The 21,736-nt window shown below is 38.4% G+C and overlaps 1 protein-coding gene and 1 long non-coding RNA gene across 3 annotated transcripts in view; one reads left to right on the forward strand and one right to left on the reverse strand.

Moving 5' to 3' along the window:
* Window positions 1-21,736, forward strand: part of LOC127526086 (uncharacterized) — a 289,571-nt gene that overhangs the window by 178,053 nt on the left and 89,782 nt on the right. The gene's annotated exons all lie outside the window — the stretch shown is intronic.
* The window catches only part of LOC127526081 (cholesterol 24-hydroxylase-like), a 191,937-nt gene that overhangs the window by 166,504 nt on the left and 3,697 nt on the right, over window positions 1-21,736 (reverse strand). Inside the window, exons 2-3 of one of the 2 annotated variants that reach the window (XM_051920167.1) lie at window positions 14,859-14,936; window positions 644-725 (exon numbers count right to left, since the gene is read on the reverse strand). The exons of the other annotated variant lie outside the window; for it this stretch is intronic. Of the exons in view, the coding sequence (XP_051776127.1) occupies window positions 644-725; window positions 14,859-14,936 (160 nt within the window). The remainder of the gene's footprint in view (window positions 1-643; window positions 726-14,858; window positions 14,937-21,736) is intronic. 2 annotated transcript variants of the gene reach the window in all.

Raw genomic sequence — 21,736 nt, forward strand, 5'->3', positions numbered from 1 at the left:
CGGAGCTGCTGAAAAGGCTGCCACTCTCGGCGCCGGATGTTAATTATGTAGATATGTTTGTGTGTGTATATATATATATATATATATATATGTTTGTGTGTGTATATATATATATGTACATATGTAGATATGTATATATATATATGTAGATATGTGTCTGTGTATATATATATATGTGTGTGTGTATGTATGTGTGTATATATGTATGTATATATGTATATATGTCTGTGTGTATATGTATGTGTATATATATGTTTATGTGTATATATATATATATATATTTATATATATCTGGATGTCTATATGTATATATATATATATATATATATATGTATATATGTAGATATGTATATATGTATATGTATATATATGTTTGTGTGTGTGTGTGTATATATATATATATATATATATATATATATACATATATATATATATATATATATATATATATATATATATATATATATATGACAGCAACACTCATAACAATGACAACACAATTACATTGACAATCATGTTACGTTATTTTTAAAGTGTTTCCTTTTCTTTTTCATAACCTCTTTAACACACTACTTCTCCGCTGCGAAGCGCGGGTATTTTGCTAGTAAAGAATAATTGATAGGTTTAAATTTTCTAGGCTTACCTTAACTGCCTCTGGACTGGTCACAATCAGAAACACATGGTTTAGCATATTCACTCGTATAACTGGTCCATATTCTTCAGCCCTGAAAGATAACAACCTGAATGTGAAAGGAATCACATTGATGTATATATAATTTTACAAATTTCTACTACAATTGAGAATACAAAATTAAGTAGATTTGAAAATGTATTTTTTGTTTAGTAGATACTTTAAGTGTATGTCTAGCATAACTTCTTTGAGCACGCTTTAAGCTAACTGTAGGTTGTAAGCAGGTGGGACCCTGTCCTAGCAGCACTAGAAATGAAGTTCCATCTATCAGTATTAAATAGTATCTCATCTATCTGTCTAGTGTGGTCGCTGAAGTCGGAAAAACAAAGGGAGACAAAAACACCAATTTAAAATAAAAAGCAAATTCTTTATTCTTGGTGAGAGGAGGCAGGCTGCCCGCCTGCCAGCTCAAGTTGATACTGACAGGTCAGATCAGACAACCTGCTCAAAAAAGGAAGTTAGCTCAGTTTTATACCAGTTTGTTTACTAAACAAAAAGAGGAAGTATGTCAGTTCAATTTGGGGTCACGCAGAGTTTGCAAGTAGTTTAAGATGACACATGAAATCAGTACGTGCAGAAGTACACGGTAGTCAGCATGCCCAAAGTCTCAGGTTCCCCATCCAAATTAGGCTATGCAATTCAGCTATGGCTAGTTTTACAGAGACAGCACTTTGCAAAATATGTACTTCCCTATTCTTCTGCACCATCAGGGTTACAACACTTCAATGGCTATGTGGCAGTTACAATTTAAGAATGTTTTCTCAGCTTATAAAAGGATTAATGTTATACTGTCGGTTAATGCACAGCACATTCTTATTATAGCTTACATTTCAGTTAATAATGTTTCTTCTTTCTCACTAGCTATCTATCTATTAGTATTAGATAGTATCCTATCAATCTATCAGTCAGTATTAAATAGTATCTATCGATCTATCTATCTATCTATCTATCTATCTATCTAGGTACAAAGCAGGAATCAGTATATCAAAGCAGTACCAAAGCAGGGCATCTTTATATAAAGTGTGCTGGACTGTACAAGTAGGCTTGCATGTGGGAAGGTATGCAGCATGCACCTCAGCTTCCATTTTGTCTTGTTCTTTCTTATCTATTTGCAGTTCTTGTCTTGTTATTTCCAGGTATTTTTTGTCATCCTTCATAATCTCTTAGGCTCCTTGGTAACTCTCAGATGTTATAAAGAGTTGTCTGTAACACTTCGTCAGCTATTTCACTTTTGTATATACAATATTTCATATATAGAAGTTGGCATTATTTATTTAATTAATTCAGACTACCATGTTCACCTTCCAAAAACTTTCAAATGCATTCAGTGATACTTCACAGCCCATTATTCAGTAAATAGTGTTGGTTTCAATCAAACATCATTGCTTCCCGTTTCTTCCAAATCTTCCCCATCATCTCTTCTATTAGCCAGTGTTTCTTTTCTCTGTTTTGTTTCTTTCAGTCATTTAGTACACCTTCTTTTAAATCTAACTTTTCTGTGATGGAAGATAACCTGCACTTCATTACTAAGGACATTCAGGCCTTTTTGGAAACAAGATTATTTACTTGCTAGCTGTCCTACTCATCTAAGATGGGTTGATGTCTAAGTAATCAGCACAGGCCGCCTGTTTCTTATTTGATAAATGGGTCGTCCATTTGGTCTGATATAAATACACACCCAATCCCTTTCACTCGTGGCGGCCTTTTCCTCTTCGGATAGAGGCGTCCATTTTTCTGTATTTCCTCTTGGCTTTGGTTGCTGACCTTACCTCATTTAGAGGTCAGATGTTTTGCTGGGAAAACAAGGCAGTGGTCTCTACCACTTTGGATATATTTAGCAACTCTAGCCTGGTTGTGTTGGAACTTTGGTTTCCTGACGTGCAACACTCATCCACTGCCAACCATGCAAAGTTCTCGGTCATTAGCATTACAGCTATAAATCTTGTTCATGTGGCCTGAGCGAGTGCAAGCAAGTTTCAACCATGCTGCTGTTGGTGGTGTACAACTTCAGACAACAGAATAGGTCGATAAGACCAATTTTCTTATTTTTAGACCCTTATATGTTATTTTTGATTTATTGATCCTTCTTTTACATGTTTTGCCTAATTTTACATTCTTCTTTTTCATCCTAACAACATGTTGGGCACAAAGGTACACAAACACATGTGCCTTTATTAAGGTGTATAAACTGATTTCTGTCCATCTGGTGGTAACTCTCTGTTGGATGTATTCAGTGATAACGTTTGCAGTTCACCATCTATTGGAATGTATTCTGTGGTGCATGTAGTAATAAAATTATGAAAATTATGAATCCCCTCCATTATGAAACGGTTTTATAATAATAATAATAATTCATTTTTTAGTAACTTCATCAGTCCTAAAATAGTGTAAGACTGCTTCTCAACTTCAGTCGTTGCATGCATATGTTTATTGCCACTAATAGTTTTATCCTGTAGAGCTCCACTGGTACTTTTACAACATTAGAAATTCTCAGGGAGAACAGAATATGAATATTTTTCATTTTATAGATCGACTTCTCATATTTCAAAGTCAGGAGGCAGCAGGTGAACAGTAAGAAGTATACTGGATGTTATAAAACTCCACTGCAGGGCATACTCAGGGTAAATTAGGATTATTATCAATCCCACATTTACTTTTCTACCTGAGTATTCACAAAGAAAATAAACCAAACTGCTATTTGACACCATACGGGCCCCAAGTATTTATTTTCAGATCAGTGCTGATGTCAAAGCCTTTGGAAAAAAGCCCAAAACCCTGCCGCTATGTTTACAGTACCTTTTACTCTAATTGTTTATTATACAAATATTGTAGATTTTAAAGATGAAGTAAAGTCTAAGAAGACAAGTCATTTTAGCATTTAAACTAGTACAGTTTTACTGGCAAAGAAACGGTGAAATAAGCAAAATCAAAACGCACACACACACAAGATCTCAGATGACAACAAAAAATGAAAGCATATTCAAGTTCCATTTGAAAATGAGCATTTTGAATTCAGTAAGAGTGGTTTCTTTTGTTCAAATAAAATCTCATTGTGGAGTATTTCAGTTATGAAGATATGTCCTTGCATCCTTGAAAGAAGCAACAGCAAATGCAATGAAGGAATACCGTCATGGTGTTCACTTTGTGGATGTACAGAGTCAATCTAAGGCCTGTGAAAACAGAGTCCTCTTTACGTTTCAGCCTGGAACTATAAGGTACTAGACAGCTTTGAATGTGCAAAAACCATTTCCTCCACAAATCACACTGTGTAATACTGTAATGAATATCAGATTCACTTTTTATAAAATGTATTTAGGGGATGTTTAAAATTTTATTCTTATACAACATTGAATAATAGTGGATTCCAATCCAGCTTTTTTGACCCTGATCAACACTTTAATGTCAAAGTGAAAACACGTCTCTGCAAAGGGATCTGAATTACTTTAATTACAAATACATAACACAAAATAACTGACTGCATATTTGCACATCTGGACACTTCATTTTTCTTTATTCTTCTTTGCAAAACTGCTCCTGTGAGTGAGCAGACTTTATCAAGTTCAGTCACAATTTCTCAGTTGGGTTGACATCTGTGCCCATATTTATCATACATCTCAGAATTACTCCTAGGAATTGCACTGTTTGTCTGACTAAGATAAGAATCTGCCCCCTGAAATACAGTAGTTAATCAGCACTCTGCATCCACTACCAGTGAGGAGTAGGAGTTCACGTTTCAGAGTACTTGATGTCACATTTTTACTGCAGCCCAAGCTGCAAATTGGCACTCATGAAGGCATTTTATAGTTTCCGTGGATATAATGATGATTTTTTTTTAGTTTTCTGATACTAATGCTAAGGCTTCAACACAAAGATCATTATAAAAATAATAAAAATATTGTAGGAGTAGAAGAAAAAAAAAACAGAATAAATAAAATATTGCGCTAAGCTGCACTTTACTTGTTGCTACTTTGCAACAACTTTACAAACAATACCGTAATGAGCACCCAGATGGAAAGGCCGAGACACACACACCAAATGAGAGTAAAGCCCAATAACGGACACATTTATTTAACAATGAATGATCCACAGCTGTACTTTTAGAATCACTTTCACAAATGACTACTGGAAACTCCTTGTAAAGTTACTGAAGGTAGCAACATCTATTCTGGCGCTGATTCTGATGTTGTGTTCACTCTTTCAATGTTCCCCATCGTCATGCTGTCTGTCACATGCCGTGCCTCTCTCTGTGATCCTCCCTTATCTTCCACAAAGCTATTATTTATCTAATGCACAATAGAGTCTCTGCTAATGAAGTGTAATGCAAATGTTCCAGAGGTTTGTGAAATGCAGAGCTCAGCGTAGCTGTGTGACATTTTGCTGCCAGTCACCCATCTAGCCCCACCTGTCTTCAGGGTAATATGCTGCCTAAGGCACTGCAGTTTGCCTCCATGAACACCCCTGATATGGTATGTGATTCACATATATAGTCATATGAAACAGTTTGGGAACCCCTCTCAGCCTGCATAATAATTGACTTTACTTTCAACAAAAAAGATAACAGTGGAATGTCTTTCATTTCCTAGGAACATCTGAGTACTGGGGTGTTTTCCAAACAAAGATTTTTAGTGAAGCAGTACTTAGTTGTATGAAATTAAATCAAATGTGAAAAACTGGCTGTGCAAAAATGTGGGTCCTCTTGTAATTATGCTGATTTGAATGCCTGGCACTGCTCAATGCTGATTACTTGTAACACCAAATTGGTTGGATTAGCTTGTTACACCTTGAACTTCATAGACAGGTGTGTCCAATCATGAGAAAATGTATTTAAGGTGGTCAATTGCAAGTTGTGCTTCCCTTTGACTCTCCTCTGAAGAGTGACAGCATGGGATCCTCAAAGCAACTCTCAAAAGATCTGAAAACAAAGATTGTTCAGTCTCATGGTTTAGGGGAAGGCTACAAAAAGCCATCTCAGAGGTTTAAACTGTCAGTTTCAACTGTAAGGAATGGAATCAGGAAATGAAAGGCCACAGGCACAGTTGCTGTTAAACCCAGCAGGTCTGGCAGGTCAAGAAAAATACAGGAGCGGCATATGAGCAGGATTGTGACAATGGTTACAGACAACCCACAGATCACCTCCAAAGACCTGCAAGAACATCTTGCTGCAGATGGTGTATCTGTACATCGTTCTACAATTCAGCACAATTTGCACAAAGAACATCTGTATGGCAGGGTGATGAGAAAGAAGCCCTTTCTGCACTCATGCCACAAACAGAGTCACTTGTTGTATGCCAATGCTCATTTAGACAAGTCAGATTCATTTTGGAACAAAGTGCTTTGGACTGATGAGACAAAGTAATGATGTAATATCTCTGTTGGGGTGCCCAAATTTATGCACCTGTCTAATTTTGTTATGATACATATTTTCTGTTAATCCAATTAACTTAATGTCACTGCTGAAATACTACTGTTTCCATAAGACATGTCAGATATTAAAAGGCAGTTGCTACTTTGAAAGTTCAGCCAATGATAAACAAAAATCCAAAGAATTAAGAGTGGTCCCAAACTTTTTCATATGACTGTATGTGCTTATCCACCCTTGAGTCAATGATCTTTATGTGCGTGTCAATTTGCATGAATGCAGCTTGCTTTAACATTACCTGACGTAGACTGGGGGGGAAAATGTATAAATTTGCATATTACCTCACACATTGTAAGTGTGTTCAAATATTGGTAGAAAATTTGGTTGTTTGTGACATACCCAGATCCTTGCTTTTGCAAAACTGCATTTTCCCTGTGGCCAAAAACAGAACATTTCATTTCAGCTGACTGTGTATGGCTTATCCACGTAGACAGAGCAAACACGTGATGTTCAACCCCAAATCAGAAAAAGTTGGGACAGTGTGGAAAATGTGAATAAAAAAAGAAAAAAGCAAGTTATAAATTCTCCTTAAATATTATTGCATTGCAGACAGTATGAACACAAAATAATTCATGTTATTTTTGTCAACATCATTTGATTTGTAAATAAATATCCATTCTTAATAATAATAATTCTTTGCATTTATATAGCGCTTTTCTCACTACTCAAAGCGCTCAGCAATTGCAGGTTAAGGACCTTGCTGAAGGGCCCAACAGAGCAGAGTCCCTATTGGCATTTACGGGATTCGAACCGGCAACCTTCCAATTGCCAGTGCAGATCCCTAGCCTCAGAGCCACCACTTGCCATTTCAGGCTTGCAACACATTTCAAAAAAAGTTGGGACAGTGCAGCATTTACCACTTTGTACAGTTCCCCTGTCTTTTAACAACACTTAAAAGACGTTTAGGCATTGAAGAAATCAAGTGACTAAGTGTTGCAGGTGTTAGTTTGTCCCATTCTTCCTGCAAACAACGTTTTAGGTGCGCAACAGTACGGGGTCTTCGTTGATGCATTTTTCGTTTCAAAATGCGCCAAACATTCTCTATAGGAGACAAATCAGGGCTGCAGGCAGGCCAGTTAAGCATCCGCACCCTCTTCTTACGCAGCCATGTCTTTGTTATGCGCGCAGTATGTGGTTTGGTATTGTCTTGCTGAAATAAGCATGGGCGTCCCTGGAAAAGATGTCGTCTTGAAGGCAGCATTTGATGGTGCCATCGCAGAAGTGCAAGTTACCTTTGACGAAGGCACTGACACAACCCCATACCATGACAGACCCTGGCTTTTGGACTTGTATCTGGTAACAGTCTGGATGGTCCTTTTCCTTTTTGGTCCGCAGCACACGGCGTCCATTTCTTCCAAAAAAGATGTGAAAAACCGATTCGTCTGACCACAATACATGTTTCCACTGAACAATGGACCATCCCAGATGCCTCCGAGCCCAGAGAAGTCGACGGCGCTTCTGGACACACGCAGTTATATCATTTATTGATGAATGACGGTTTTTAATGCAGTGCCGTCTGAGAGCTCGGAGATCACGGCCATTCAGTTTAGGCTTGCGCCCTTGGCCTTTGCGCATGGTAATTTCTCCAGATTCCCTGATTCTTTTCACTATGTTATGCACTGTAGAGGGAGAAATGCCGAAATCTCTTCCTATCTGTCTTTGAGAAACGTTTTTCTTCATCATTTCCAAGATTTTTGCCCGCACTTGTTGGCAAACTGGCGATCCTCTGCCCATCTTTGCTCCTAAAGGAGTAGGCCTTTCCTCGATGCTGCTTTTGTACCGAATCATGATTGCAATCACCTGTTAACATCACCAGTTTCAAATCACATCATTATTTAGTTATTATACCTCATTACTACCCCTTAATTGCCCCCATCCCAACTTTTTTTGAAATGTGTTGCAAGCCTGAATGGCAAGAATGGATATTTATTTACAAATCAAATGATGTTGACAAAAAAAACATGAATTATTTTGTGTTCATACTGTCTGCAATGAAATAAAATTTGAGGAGAATTTATAACTTGCTTTTTTCTTTTTTATTCACATTTTCCACACTGTCCCAACTTTTTCTGATTTGGGGTTGTACAAGATTTGTTACGAATATTATTCCATCTCTGTCAAACTGATACCCTTTAATGAGTTCATTGTTGTCCAGCATTTCTCAAACATTCCATGTTTCTCAGAATGTGCATGCTGATCTCTACTAAACTAATTCTGGGACTTCCAAAACCAACTGGCTACACCAGTGAGGACAGAGGTGTGTCATACTGATGCAATCAATTATTTAGTGTTTTATATCTCTCTATTATAAAAGGAAATCCTGTCCTGGAAAGCAAAAAGCAAGTCTACGATACGTGATCTTCTCGTAAGACATTTTAAAGACCTGTGAGACCAAAGATACGCCCTACTTACAATCTATCAAATAGGACAATAGGCAACAAAACATTCAGTCTTGTGAAGGATTTGAGCACACACAGATCCAGGGCTCTCAGCGCATATAAAGCGTATAAGGTACGTTATAAATTAAATGTCGACATCTAAGCGAAGAAGAAAGCAGCGCGGAGAAAAGAGACTCAAATGCGTTGGACAGAAAAAGAGCAAAAAAGAATAATCGAGGTGCAAATTCGGAAAATAAGGAAAGCAATTATCAGCCCGGAACAAGTGGAATTGAAAAAAAAGCACGTCCAATCCGGCTCAGAATTAAAAGACAATGAGTAAAAGAAAGTAGAACTTCATAAAGACGTTTACAAACATTGGCACTAAACACATGCAGAGCAGGCTATGAAACCAGGGAAATTATGAAGGCTCAAAAAAAAAACAAAAAAACGGCGCTATACACATGTGGAGAAAGTTAAAGGATATGAAAGTAGGAAAATTAGAAAATATAAAAAAAGAAAGTAAAGATCGCAGTAGCGCAAACAAACAAACTGCCTTATTTAACTATGCACCAGTCTAACTTTGGTTTTGCACAATAATTACTACACTATTGCACCTTAACACTTAATTCTACTTTATTCACATAATTGTACTTATTTATTATGATCTACTATACTGTTACCTTTCAATCTATGACTTTTTGTTAATCTAACTGATATTCTTCTAACTTTGCACAGTTTTTGATAAGTGGATCAGGATGCATTTCACTGCGTGTTGTCCTGTATAACTATGCATGTGACAAATAAAGAATCTTGAGAATTTCAAAAATGGAGTTTACCGCACATGCATTTATTGGTTACTTTGTTAATATACATATATATTTATCTGTCTGCTTATTTAAAAAGCTACGTTTACCCCAGGAGTCGAAAACATTCTGTCTAGCCCTTGTACAAAAACCTAGACAAAAGCTGGGGTATCACCTTGGTAACCCCCTGTACTTTTGGAACTGTGAGAGGAAAATAGCAGGACTTTACAGACAGGAGTCCAATGCAGAACTCTACTTAGTTTTTTACTTTGTAAAAAAAAAATTATTAACTGCTGATGATGTAGATCGTTTTGTCTGTGCTGAAATTCCAAACAGAGAAACCTATCCTGACCTCATTAAAAAGATTCAGCATATTGGGACTCGCAAGATTACAAGTATTGTTTTTACAGAACTTCTGAAATAAAAGTGAAACTAATGAAATAGCAACAATTCAATGCAAAAAAAATCTTAAAAGTGTGTATCTGGAAAACCAAACACAGGGGTTGGCGAGCCAAGCAAGCAGGGTGTGAAGCCCCCTAGTTTGTAATTAATTTAGACCACTTTACAGAGATCTGTTTCACTTTGACATTAAAGTGCCTTTTTCTGTTGATGAGTGTCGAAAAAGCCCAAATAAATCACTGTAATTTAATGTTGTATAGGAATAAAATGTGAAAACTTCCAAGGGGCGGAATATTTTTTGTGGATAGTGTATAACGGCCTAGGGATACACAAGGCTCTGTTTTATAGCTCGGCCAGTGTGGCACTCTGCACTAGAACCTGAGTAAAGATAACTCAAATAAAAGATCCTGCATCTTGTTTTACAGAAAAGCCATGAGCTTACCAATGAACTAGTTTACATAAAAGATCAATCTTTTTGATTGTGTAACTCTGATACAGCCTAAAAAATGAAAAAGAAATGAATCTCTTAAAATTGCCATGCAGGAATACTGCTGCATGCCAATGAGAGATTAAAACATTACAAGAATGTGTGTGCTCACGAGTCTGGCAAAAATGTGCTTGCTTTAAGGAGCAGAGTGTGGAAAGCTGGATTTGATAAGCATTCACTACATTCTTTATATCCTGAGCTGTTGTTATGCAAGTAGCCAATGTACTTGCTGTATTAGACTAGCCACTGCTACTGAATCATTTAATACATCTCTCTATTATAATAAAAAAAATCCTGGGACGTGACTTTTTCAGAGAGATACTTTCACGTCCCGCGAGACGAGACTTTGTGCCAAAGATTTAACCACGCTGGGGCCGGAAATAAAAGACAAAGAGTAGATGACAAAGTAGAATGTCGTAAAGAATTCAAAAACATTGGCGCGATACACATGCAGGGCAGGTTAGAGATAATGAAAGTACTAAAATTCGAAAGCCTCAAAAAAAATGATACTAAAGATCGCATTAGCACAAACAAATGGAAATTATTACTCTGTGAAATAACGGAATAGCGAAAAGAGATCAAATATATTGTTCGGATTTAAACTTTAAGTCGGAGACTTGTAGATTGGCTAATCCATGTTGCCATCAGTGAAAAGTAGCGTTTCTTCCCAATTCTTCCCGAGAATTAAAAGATTTGTTGTTTGGTGAAAGTGAAATCCACATACGTGGAGCGGCAGAGACACAAAGTGGCTGGCGCATAGTGAAGGCCGGGGGGGTTGGCGAGCAAAGGGGGCAAAGCCCCCAGTCTATCATATTTTAAACATATCATAACATAATCAATTCATTTCAGAGTCACAGGGGACTGGATTCTATCCCAGCAACTTCAGGCATAAGGTAGAAATTTACTCAAATTTCTTCGGTCTGCAGATTGACTGACCATTGACTTACCTCTCGTTATTGCTGCTTGCTCACAAGTGCATTAACAAGTGAAAATGCACATCAACTTGCTTTTCAAAGACACCTTTAACATGAAAACAAGGATCGTCTCACATATTACTTAAGTGTTAGATGCAAGATCAACTAGCATGTAAAGAAAATAAACAATAAAAAAATAAGGATTTACATAGAGTATAAGCCTCAAGACATTGATTAGAAAATGTACTGTCAAAGAAAGGATAAAATCATGAATGTTTTAGTTTTCAGCTAAATTCCAGAGGCCTTATTAATAAATCTTGTGTATGCACAAACACGCGTACGCCAACGTCTAACGCAAACACAAAATGTTACAGGGGAATAAGCTTTTATTTGCGGCAAGTCTGACCCAACCATACGCAACATTTTGGAGAAACTGAAAAATAACGACACTCTTGATGAAGCAGGGAGATGCAGCCAGACTGGCTAAATGAAGACTCGCACACATAATAATTAATATCACCAAGCCATTGTTACATTGTGTGTTGACGTGACAAATATATCACACCTCAAAAACAATGAATCTGCTGTGCTGATTGTATTTTAGTTCCCTTTTAAGGGGGCCAACGCTACATATCTGCACTGAAGAACTTTTTTGGTTATTGATCAGCTAATATATTGGTGAGCTGTTGTAACTTCTGAGGGAAGGTCTTCCTAGAGGTCCTATAATGCTGCACATGATATTCTGCTCTCAGTTGTGGAGCACAACCAGATACTCTTGAATGCAGGTGGTGGGGTCTTGGCGCATTATATGGGAGGCTGCTCTGCCAGCCAATGAAGTTCTGCAGCATTGTGATTGCATATGTGTAAGGTTGATTAGCATGCTACATATACAGTATGGATGTTTCAGGGTGGCATTCAAGGCATGTTCATGTGCATGCTGTGATAGACGGCCGGCAGTTCAATCCAGCCAGGATGTCCCTAAACTAAAAGAGTGGAGAAGGGCAACATTTCCAGGACACTGCCTCCCCCAGGACGCTAGGTGGCAGCTCCCCTGGGCGGTAAATGTACCCCAAATTCCCTCAGGGCATCATGGGACATGCAGTCCATTTTCTCAACCCTATTGGGTGCCGTGGGTGCCGCCAGGGGGAGATCATAAAGGACCTGGGGACTCCTACTTTTCTTATAACCCGGAAGTACTTCAGAGTCACGAGGATGGAAGCCCACAGTACTTCCGGGCAACTTGAAGACGGATGATGTGGCGTTTGACCTGGAAGAAGAGAAGGAACACTTCCGGGTCAAGGACTATTTAAAGGACTGATGCAGACCCAGCAGGAGAGCCGGAGTTGGGTGGTTGGGTAACGATGCTGCTGGGAGTGGAGGATTATTGATTATTGTTATTAATTATTGAATATTGTGGAATTGTGGCGAGTGTGGTGCTTTGTGCACTTTATTTGAAGAAAATATTAAAATTTTTCTTGGTGCTTTTAAACGTGTGTCCTGGATGTCTGTCTGTGGGGTTTCATGGGGCAACAGCGACCCCTAGCGGCCACAACGTACTGTATCTACAAGGTGATTGTAATTTATAAAGGGTGAATTATGTAGAGATGTGCGTAGGGCAGGTTTTATAAATCTGATGTTTTTTTGGTGCATGCATTTTCCTGTTTTATCAGTGTGTGCATATTTTCCCACGCAAAGTTTTATAAATGATGCCCCAGGTCTGTTTTATGCAGAAAGATTTAACTTTCTGTGGAAAATAAAAATTTTTGAATTGAGCATAGTAGTAAAAATAAGGGTGCACGAGGAGAGGTTGGGAGCATGAGCTGATAGGACATTGGCGCATCCACCACACAATGAACCACCTGGATTGGGACCCGAGTGCAGCAGAACAGTGGAGGTTTTCCTGTAAATTGGAGGACCTGCTTGCAGATTAACATCATACTCAGGATGAAGCAATTGCAGGTTAAAGGCCCAACAAAGTGGAGTCACTTCTGGCATTTACGGGATTTGAACTGTCAACCTTCTAATTGCTGATGCAGTTCCCAAGCCTCAGAGCCACCATGAGTGCATGACCATTAAATAAAGAAACTAATGATGTACATATGATTGATGTTAAAATCCAAAACAGACCTATTGCTGGAATAAATGGTGTCTGATAAAATAAAAACACCATTATCGCACATTCTTGTTAACTCAAGCCACTGATGTGAAAAGTAAAACATCGTAACATAAACAGAAAGGAATTAAAAATGTTTGTAATAGCACCAAGCATCAGCTAAAGAATGACAATAAGTTTAGGTTTTCATCTCAAACAAACTTGCGTGGTCTGGAATCAAAAACTGGCCCTGGAATTTTGTCAGTGCTAGTCCATGACACTAATCATCCACATTGACACATACTGTAACAGTCCCTGTTGACTTAGGAGGACTATAGTACAGCGTAACAATTGATAGAAAAGCACAGGCCGTACAGGCCCTGCACTGTGGCCCTAAGTAAGTGGAAGGCATTAACTGTTAAAATATAGGCGAGCATCAGAAAGCAAATGCTGTTCATGAACGTGAATGAGCAAAACAAAACTTAACATTAGATTTTACTTTAAGTTGACTTTCTGAAATGCTTTTTTTAAAATGAATAAAGGTTCTTGTTCCACTTCATAGCCTTAACTTAAACAAAGTTGAGATCGACTCCATGTATGGATTATGTCTACAGAGCAGACAAGTTCTGGCATACCAAGGAGCAGGATGTGAAAGTGGAAATGGATCAAAACCAGGAGGTCAAAAAAATTGTGTGTAGGCCAAAAATGAAGTCAAAAACAAAAGGAAAATATACAAAATAATGAAGCACAAAGATTTTTAGTAAGTGAATCAACAGAGGTTTTTTTTATTCACAGCTTGAATAGGGAAGGATTGCTCCTGAAGGTCTCTTATTCCTTTTCTGTCATAATACCCAAGTCACCTCCTCTAAGAACGCGGCCGTAACAACCATCCTGCATCCTAACAACGGGCACCTAAAATCGCAGTGAATGTGCACAAATCAAATTGGCAAATGAGACAGGCCAAAAATTAATCTGCAATTCAAACAGAGTGGGGTATCAAAAAATAAATGTCAGAAATTAATTTGGGGGCTCTAAATCCTCTCAAAATGAGTACTGAATCGTAAAATTCGATACACATTTATTTGTGAGAAAAAAAAAAAAAAAAGAGATTCCAAACAGCTTACTTTTAAATAAGACATTGATCATGATATTATTTGCTGATGAATGCACAAACGCAGATTACTAGGAACAACTTCAATGATAAATGAAGATGAACATGCTATTGAAATGTGACACTTTAAAAACAAAACTAGCTAAAAATCAATTTATAGACAAATAATCTGCCAGAAATAAGAATAACAAGAAATAAGTTACTGTAGCTATACTCAGAACCTTGGTTTGGACATGTGCAGAGGAGAGATGCTGAGTATATTGGGAGAAGGATGCTAAGGATAGAGCTGCCAGGTCACAGGAACAGAGGAAGGCCTAAGAGAAGGTTTATGGATGTGGTGAGAGAGGACATGCAGGTGATGGGTGTAACAGAACAAGATGACGAGGACAGGAAGATATGGAAGGAGATGATCCGCTGTGGCAACCCCTAACTGGAGCAGCCGAAAGAAGAAGAAGAAGCTGTACTCAGAACCTCACAAACAGAGCAACAAAAACTTGTCATAGACCTCAGGTGTACCACCAAAGTTGCAGCATAAATCATAAAAAATATGTTTGAATGACTTACCATTTGCGATATAGTTCATGGCTGACCTGGCAATCATTTGTTGCCTTCCTAATGCTTGTGAAATGTCCCAGTAAAAAACTGAAGAAGAAAAAGAAAAAAGAAAACATTCTGAAGAAGTTGGAAAATGAAAACAGAAGGTTCAGTTACAGAAGCACCACAATGAGGACTGTCACAAAGTCCACACTGAATCACCACTTACTCTGCTCAGCTGATGATGCCTGTGTTTAGCTGTATTCTCTACAAAGTTTAGCTTCTCAGGTATGAAAGAAAACATTCTGACTCTAAACATTAAATAAAATTGAGTGTGTCTCCTGGTGATTTCTAAACGGTAATTTGACACAAATATAACCACTGTTTGTAATGACAAATCTTCAAAAAACGACTGACTGCTGGTCACCTCCTAGAAGTGACAGTTGCTCTTAATGGATCTCAGTCCCATCGACATACAGAGCTATCTTAACACGTCTCTTTGATGACCTCACGTCAGCTCTGTTGCTGCTGCACTTTACATCAAGCTCTGTTGGTTAAGGGATTACTAGTAAAATGTTATGTTCACCTCAGTGTTTTTCTAGTTTTAAAATATTTTTTAGCTTTTGTTTTTTATTTAGTTTTTGATTTTATTTCTATTTTCCACAATTTTTTAATTTTAGTTTTATGTAGTTTTTTGTTCTGTTTTTAGTTTTAATTTAGTTTTAGTTTTTTGCCATTTTCTAATTTTATTTTTTGTCCTTTTTTGTTTTTATTTAGTTTAGATTTTCAGCAATTACCTTTTACTTTTTGTTACATTTAATTATACTCACCAAAAATGTTGACTTAGACATAGTTTTGCAGTTTTCTTTTGTGGAAGATGACCCGGACACAGACGGCGGACACGTTTAGCTCACCCACAACACGTTTATTTACAGAGTCCATTATTTACAATAAAGTGCACAACAGCCCCAAAGTCCTGGCCACCATCAAATGCCTCACTTCTTCAGGCTGCCTCCTTGCCTCCTCCCAGACCTTGTCCTTCTTCCACCCAACTCAATGGAGGGAGGCGGTCCCTTTTATCCACACCCGGATGTGCTCCAGGTGTCTTCCGATGAGCTTCCACTGGCACTCCCCAGTGTGGCGGAAGTACCGGCTCTGCACGCGGAAGCACTCCAGGTGTCCCTGATCCTCTTCCCCCCCAGCACTTCCGGGTGTGGCAGAAGTGCTGAGGTCCAGGGCTCCCAAGGCATTGGGGCACCCCCTGCAGGGTTGAGCTTCAAAGCTCTGTACCCATGGTCCCCATAGCCGCCAGGGCTATCTTTCACTTAATAAGTAATGTGCAAAACCTGGGGAGCTCCTTGTGAGCCTAAACTGGGAGGATGTCATTTAACAACACAGATTCTGGAAATTGAGAGTGCTTAGTGACGCACTTCTAATAACTAGCCATTAAACAATACCTGAGGTTAGGAACACTCAGTCCACATACACATGGGGAGAACATGCAAACTTCACTGTCCAGGTCAGCATTTGGAGCATGTGGCAGAAGGAAATAACATTTGTATCAACAATAAACTGCTGTTTGTCTCCAGGAAAGAAAGAATGAGCTCATTTTATCTTGGGAGAATTGTTCTACGTCTGGAGAAGAGGGGACTTTTTCCTAACAATACAGCTGTTAAAAGTCTTCCTCCTCTTCACCAAATGGACAGTCAACCAGTTTTATGTCTTCTTAGATCACTGGACATCATTTAAGAATTTCTTTGGCATGTGTATTACCTTCATAAGTATGTTTGGTGTTAAATGAATGCTAATGTTATGATGAATCTTTTGGGGTTATTTTCAGAAAGGTATGTTTCTGCTCTAATATATCTGGAAAATCTTTATATAATTATGCCTTTTAATGAAGCAGGACCCTGGCATGCCTACTGTGGGTAAAATGTACAATGTACGGGTCTATTTCCCTTCTCTTTGTATTTCTCAAGAGCAAATGGAAATGATGTTTGTGCATTTCTAGTATTCTTTATTTCACTGTTTTATAATTTTCTTCTATTTTGTTAATATATATAATTTTGAGCTTGCTACAATTATAATATGAATTATCTTCCTACTATCATTGTAATTAAATCTAAAAAGTATCACCCTTTTTACTGTAAGGACATGCTAGAACTCAGACCCTGAGGTTCACAGTCTGAATATTCAGAACTATTGAGTATTATTAAATAGTTAGGCTTTGTATCAAATGTTACACACGTTAAGATAAGATGCGTAGCCTCTAAGGTTTTTTTCCAAAACACATGCTAAGGAATAGCACTTAGCCTTTGAGGTAGCATATGAAATATTATAAACATAAAACACACATTAAGAGAGCTATCTAGCCACTGAGGTTTTATTTTAAAGCACATGCTAGTTAAACAGTACTTAACCTCTGAGGTCATGTATAAAATGTGACCAATAGCCATAGCTGTAATGCTTTTTAGAGGTATACAGTATACCCCCGTGAAATGGTTCAGAGTTCACAGCCTCAATCACTCGCGGATTTTTCCTTAGAACCTATCTAATAATTGTTAGCAGCAACCACAAATATCCTCCACAAATTTTATGGCTTTTTTTGTGGCAATACTGTACTGTAGAGAGAACAAGAAGCAACTGTAGAGGAAAACGCAGCTTGGGATGGTGAAAGTAGCCAATAGAATTTGAAACTACAACTCCCAGCAGTCCCTGCCATCGCTCCGATTGGTCTTCTGTTGAGGGTGCTGGGGCTGTTGGGGTCAAAGGATGTCAGCACAGCTTTTAAAAAGGGGGCCGGTGACCAAAAGCAAAAAAAAAAGTTTTTGTAATTTGAGTTTGAAGTTCCTGTTTGTCTGCCTTCTGTTGGGTTACCTGTACTTATTCGTTTTGTCCTTGATCATTTCGTGATTGGTGTCTGAATTGTCTGCCGTCTGCCTGTCTACATGAGGACTGTAAGTGGATTCATGGCCATCCTGCAAAGAAAGGAGCGTTCCTGAACCCGTCCACCCGTCTTCACCATTTCAGGAACTAGCGGTGGGACTATCTTTACTTTCCCATTCAACGTGCGGATCTCTGGACTATCTATTTTCATCATTACATTTCATCCGTTGCTGTTTTTCATGATTTACTGTGTGTGTTTTCTTTGTGCTTTGTTGTATTTAATGTGTAATCGCCGTAACGGGAACAGGGTGGTATCGTTGTTTTCATTACATTCTTTATTTGCTGTTTGATTACCGGTTTGCTTTGTTTTTGTCTCTGTTTGTGAGTGCGTGCAGGTCGGGCCAAGGCTGGGTGCCTCCCTGGAAGCTCCACCATAAAAATAAATAAATCGCCATCTTCTCGACGGTATGAATCTTAGTGGCACCGAACCGCTACAGAGTTATTCATTTCTCCTTGCTGCTGATTGACTGTGATGCATCCCCAGCTGAGTGTTCTTGTGTTTTCCGTTTTGTTCCCCTGAACCCTTAAACCGCTACAACCGGCTATAGTCATATCCCAGTGCCATTTGCGAGCACGCAGGAGCTGATCAGTCAGTGCCTTACATTCGTTGAGCAGCCAGCTCATGACCACAGTCAGCCCCTTATGAACAGGGGGGCTGAACACACCCCTAGAAGACACGGACGCTCCTCAAAAAAATCCCTCTTAAAAAACGCTGATAGACTACCTTCACATTGCTCCTTTACTTGCTGGGCTTACTTGTGGCTGCTCTATCACGTGATAAGGTTCTCGGGCGACGCTACGCATACTTAAAAGCCTGAACAGCACCTGTCCTTTTTGGCTGATTGCTTTGTTTCTCTCTCCTCCCCCAGACATCCTCTGCTCCTGTTGGGTGTCCTGTTCCCATTGTGCTCCCTTATGATGTTTGCCTATTCTTTTAAACGAGAACTAACTGCATACTGAGCTCATTTTACTTCTGAAAGAGACATGTTTGTTTGAAGTGTTTGAATAAAGTTCCTGTCTCTCCAATCTCCTGTGTTTCTGTGCAATTCTGTGACTCAAGCGTGACACCCTGCAGCACTGCAGCCTCACTGTCCCTGGGATTGAGCCGCTGCACTAGACTAGCCTGCCAGCGTCAGCACTTACCTCTGTGTGCTTGTGTGCAGCCAGTTCAAGCGCAGTTGGCTCAGTGATTTCATCCATGGCGTCACTTACACCTTGTACATATTGTTCCAGTAGTTTTTTAAAATAGTTTTTACAGTTCATTAGCAGTGTGTAAAATTATCAGTGATGTAGTAATTGTGATGCTCTTTGCGTGGAGAAAAAATGTGTTCCATTAAAATTTCACTTTTTCTTTGTGAATTGTGACATTTACTTAAAGTGCAGCAAAAAAGTATTTGGAATCCAGGGATGCATTAACCCCAAAGTATGTGGCAGTTTAAGGCTTAAAGCCCCAAGATGCCGTCAAAATGCCCTGCACCTTCTAAAGCTTCTGGCAATGAAAACGCGCTTGCATGAAGTATTTTACATTCTAGCACTGCGGGAGACATAGCAGTACAGTACTGTGCAGTATACAGGTTTACCTTTACATTCTTTATTTTTAGGTAATGTATTAAGCTGAGTTTGAAATTAAAGTGTTTTGGGGGCATATTTAGGGTTTAAACTATAAAAATACGCATTTTTTTAACCGCATCCAAAATTCTCGGTTTTTCACAATTCGCGGGTGCTCTAGAAGTAACCCCTGTGAAATTTGGGGGTGTACTGCATAGCCTAAAGCTTTGCAAATGATAGTAACTCAAGCTAACTGAAACATTACAGTAATTCATAAGTAACTTCTATCATAAAGATAAAATTGCCCATTTAGACCAAGGTCAATAAATTGGGGTCGGGTTGATGATCGACACTTCTGTTCCTTTGCTGGTTAGGAGACTTGAGGTAGTAGTGAAACTGACTGCGTACAAACTTAACATTGGTCTAAACTCATAGCCAGGTAAAACACCTGCAATATATTTGCTTAGTCAAGCATTGGCCTTTATTCCTATAAAGATCTCACATGTTTAACTGGGCACAGCTATATTCATACTGTATGTTAGTTTATTTAGTGTAAGAAAATCAAACTTGAGGCCTGCCCACAGTCTGTGAAACAACTCGGGTTGCATTTTGTAAACTCTTTGTTCTAGCTACTTGAGCAATCCTTGATGTTATCAGGTTTGGATATTCAACTGTACTTCTAAAAGGCACACCCTGCAAGCTTGTATACAAACCCACCTTTTAGTGTTATGGAATCTGTTTTGTAATTCAGTTGACCAAAGTATGACGCAGCTATTTTGCCTAAAGGGCCTTCATGTAGGACCTGTTGTGGACCAGCTTGAACTGTGTTATAAAAAGCATCGAATGACATTTACAAAATTAGTGTTGCGTGTTCACAGTATGCGAATCCCCCCATAGTAATAATAAAAAGGCTTGGCATTGAATCACCTAAACTAAAAGTGAAGCTTGTTTCTTCCACTCTTTTTTATAAGAAATTTAAATATTTTATTGTTTCACTTTTTGCAAAAGGAATGTTAGGAACTCTAAAATGTGCTCTTTCCCATTGAGACATCAAACAACCGTCTCAGACACATATTTTATGAACAATTTAAAGTGCCCAAGACTTTTGTACACTCCCTCACTTTACTGTATGTTTTTTTTTACATATATACTTGGGGGCTTCGCCCCCTGCTCACTTAGCTCACCAACCCCTGTGTTTGGTTAATCGGATATACAATTTTAATTTTTTTTTTCTTTTTGGAATTGTTTCAATTTCATTATTTGCACTTTTACTTTAAAGCTTCATTAAAAACAATATTTTTTGGAGACACATTGTGACAACGCAACGTATAACTGCCCGTGAGTGAATACTGTTTCTGTAAAAAATAATCCGAATTTTTCTAATGTTTGTCCCTGTGATTTATTGATTGTCATAGCAAAAGCTATTCTCACGGTAAACTGTAAACATTTTAATACGAATGGCATATCACGATCTCCTTCTGTGTGTAATGTTATTCGCGGAATATATAAATTACCTTTTCTAATTTGCCTGTTAAAATTTGCATCGCTTCTCTGTGATCATCAATATACACCTGACCGCATTGTGTATTCTTTGAAATTTAACTTGTCGTTGCTTAAACTGTTCCGGGACCACACATTCTCATAGCATATGGTCCATTATTGTGTAAATCCAGGTTTTGTGCATTGATTGATGCGAATGCGAAAAAAACTTTGTTGTCTACTCTTTTTTTCTGACCTCAATTTGTCGTGATATTTTTTCAATTACACCTGGCTCTGATGATTAATCACCTTTTGTTTGCGGTAATCTTTTCTTTGATACTGTAGCAACTGACATGATAAAGTGTCACAAAATTTTTACTTGAACAATTGCCGACTTCCTAACCCCAAACACAACTTTCTAGCACCCTCTCCAACACCCCACCCCTTACCGCATCAATCAATACCCCGCCATCAGTCTTCTGTGCTGTACTCCGCCCTCCCTCAATCGGACCTAAGAGTCACTCAAAACCAAAAAGCCCTCAACCTGGCTGGGACGCTACAATATTTTCTAATTTTACTGCTTTCATATTCTGTACCTTTCTCTGCATGTGTATCGCACCATCGTTTGTTTGAGCCTTTCAATTTCCACTGCCTTTATAATCTCTTATCTGCCTTTTTTTCTCTTCCAATGCCTTTGGGTCTCTATTCTCCGTATTGTCCTTATATGCTTTATATGTGCTGAGAACACATGATCTGTGTGTACTACGTGCTTTTACACCAATGAGTTTTATTTGATGGGTGTGCTCTTATACAATATCTGTTGTAAGTAGGGCGTGTCTTGCAAGAATCTCATGTTCCACGTCCCTGCGAGACAGCCGTGGGATAATGTCTTGGCACCAAGTCCCATGTTTACGGTCCCTGTGAGACACACCGTG

The sequence above is a fragment of the Erpetoichthys calabaricus genome, chromosome 16 (genome assembly GCF_900747795.2).
Source record: "Erpetoichthys calabaricus chromosome 16, fErpCal1.3, whole genome shotgun sequence".
NCBI lineage: Eukaryota > Metazoa > Chordata > Cladistia > Polypteriformes > Polypteridae > Erpetoichthys > Erpetoichthys calabaricus.